A 737-nucleotide genomic window follows, 5' to 3' on the forward strand; every position below is an offset into this window, starting at 1 on the left:
TATATATATATATATATTTTATACATATATAAATATATATATATATTCATAAATCTAAAATATATGCGTAATATATATGGGCATGTATTCATTCCTTTCTCACCCAAGCTGCTCTCTCTCACTGAATGCACTGATAACTCATTATTGGATACAGTCTCGCAGTAATGGGGTTACCCCACCCATAAGGGGTAGACTGAGTGGCCAACTCACTCCGCGAGAGGCGAGGCGGGTGATTGAATCTGTGACCATTGCACAAGAACATGCCACGGCTGTGCACAAGGACTTGTTGCGTGCCAGTGCCCATGGACGTGTGCAGCAGTTGCGACTGCTCATCGCAGACCCGGCGGTAAGTACAGAAGGAAGGTCCTATGTTCATGTGAATGTGTGGGTGTGTACAGGGGAAAGGTCATTCATGTTCATGTGAATGTGTGGGTGAGTACAGGAGGAAGGTCTTCTATGTGTATGTGAATGTGTGGGTGTGTACAGGGGAAAGGTCTTTCATGTTTATGTGAATGTGTGGGTGGGTACAGGAGGAAGGTTTTCTATGTTCATGTGAATGTGTGGGTGGGTACAGGAGGAAGGTCTTATATGTTCATGTGAATGTGCGGGTGGGTACATGGGGAAGGTCTTTCATGTTCATGTGAAGGTGTGGGCAAGTGCGCGGGGATGCGTGCATCGCGTGGCAGCGGGTGTGTATGGTCGCTTTGAAATTGTGTGTATTCTTATTCGCTGATACG

The 737-nt window shown here is 45.9% G+C and overlaps 1 protein-coding gene across 1 annotated transcript; it reads left to right on the forward strand.

The window, feature by feature from the left end:
* Positions 1-192: 192 nt before the first annotated feature.
* On the forward strand, positions 193-346 carry SARC_17180 (hypothetical protein; the record flags this gene model as incomplete). The annotated part of the gene is made up of 1 exon (XM_014288722.1): positions 193-346. A coding segment is annotated over one exon (154 nt), but the record flags the coding sequence as incomplete, so codon positions are not given.
* Between the last annotated feature and the right edge of the window lie 391 nt (positions 347-737).

The sequence above is a fragment of the Sphaeroforma arctica genome (assembly GCF_001186125.1).
Source record: "Sphaeroforma arctica JP610 unplaced genomic scaffold supercont1.9959, whole genome shotgun sequence".
NCBI classification, from domain to species: Eukaryota; class Ichthyosporea; order Ichthyophonida; genus Sphaeroforma; species Sphaeroforma arctica.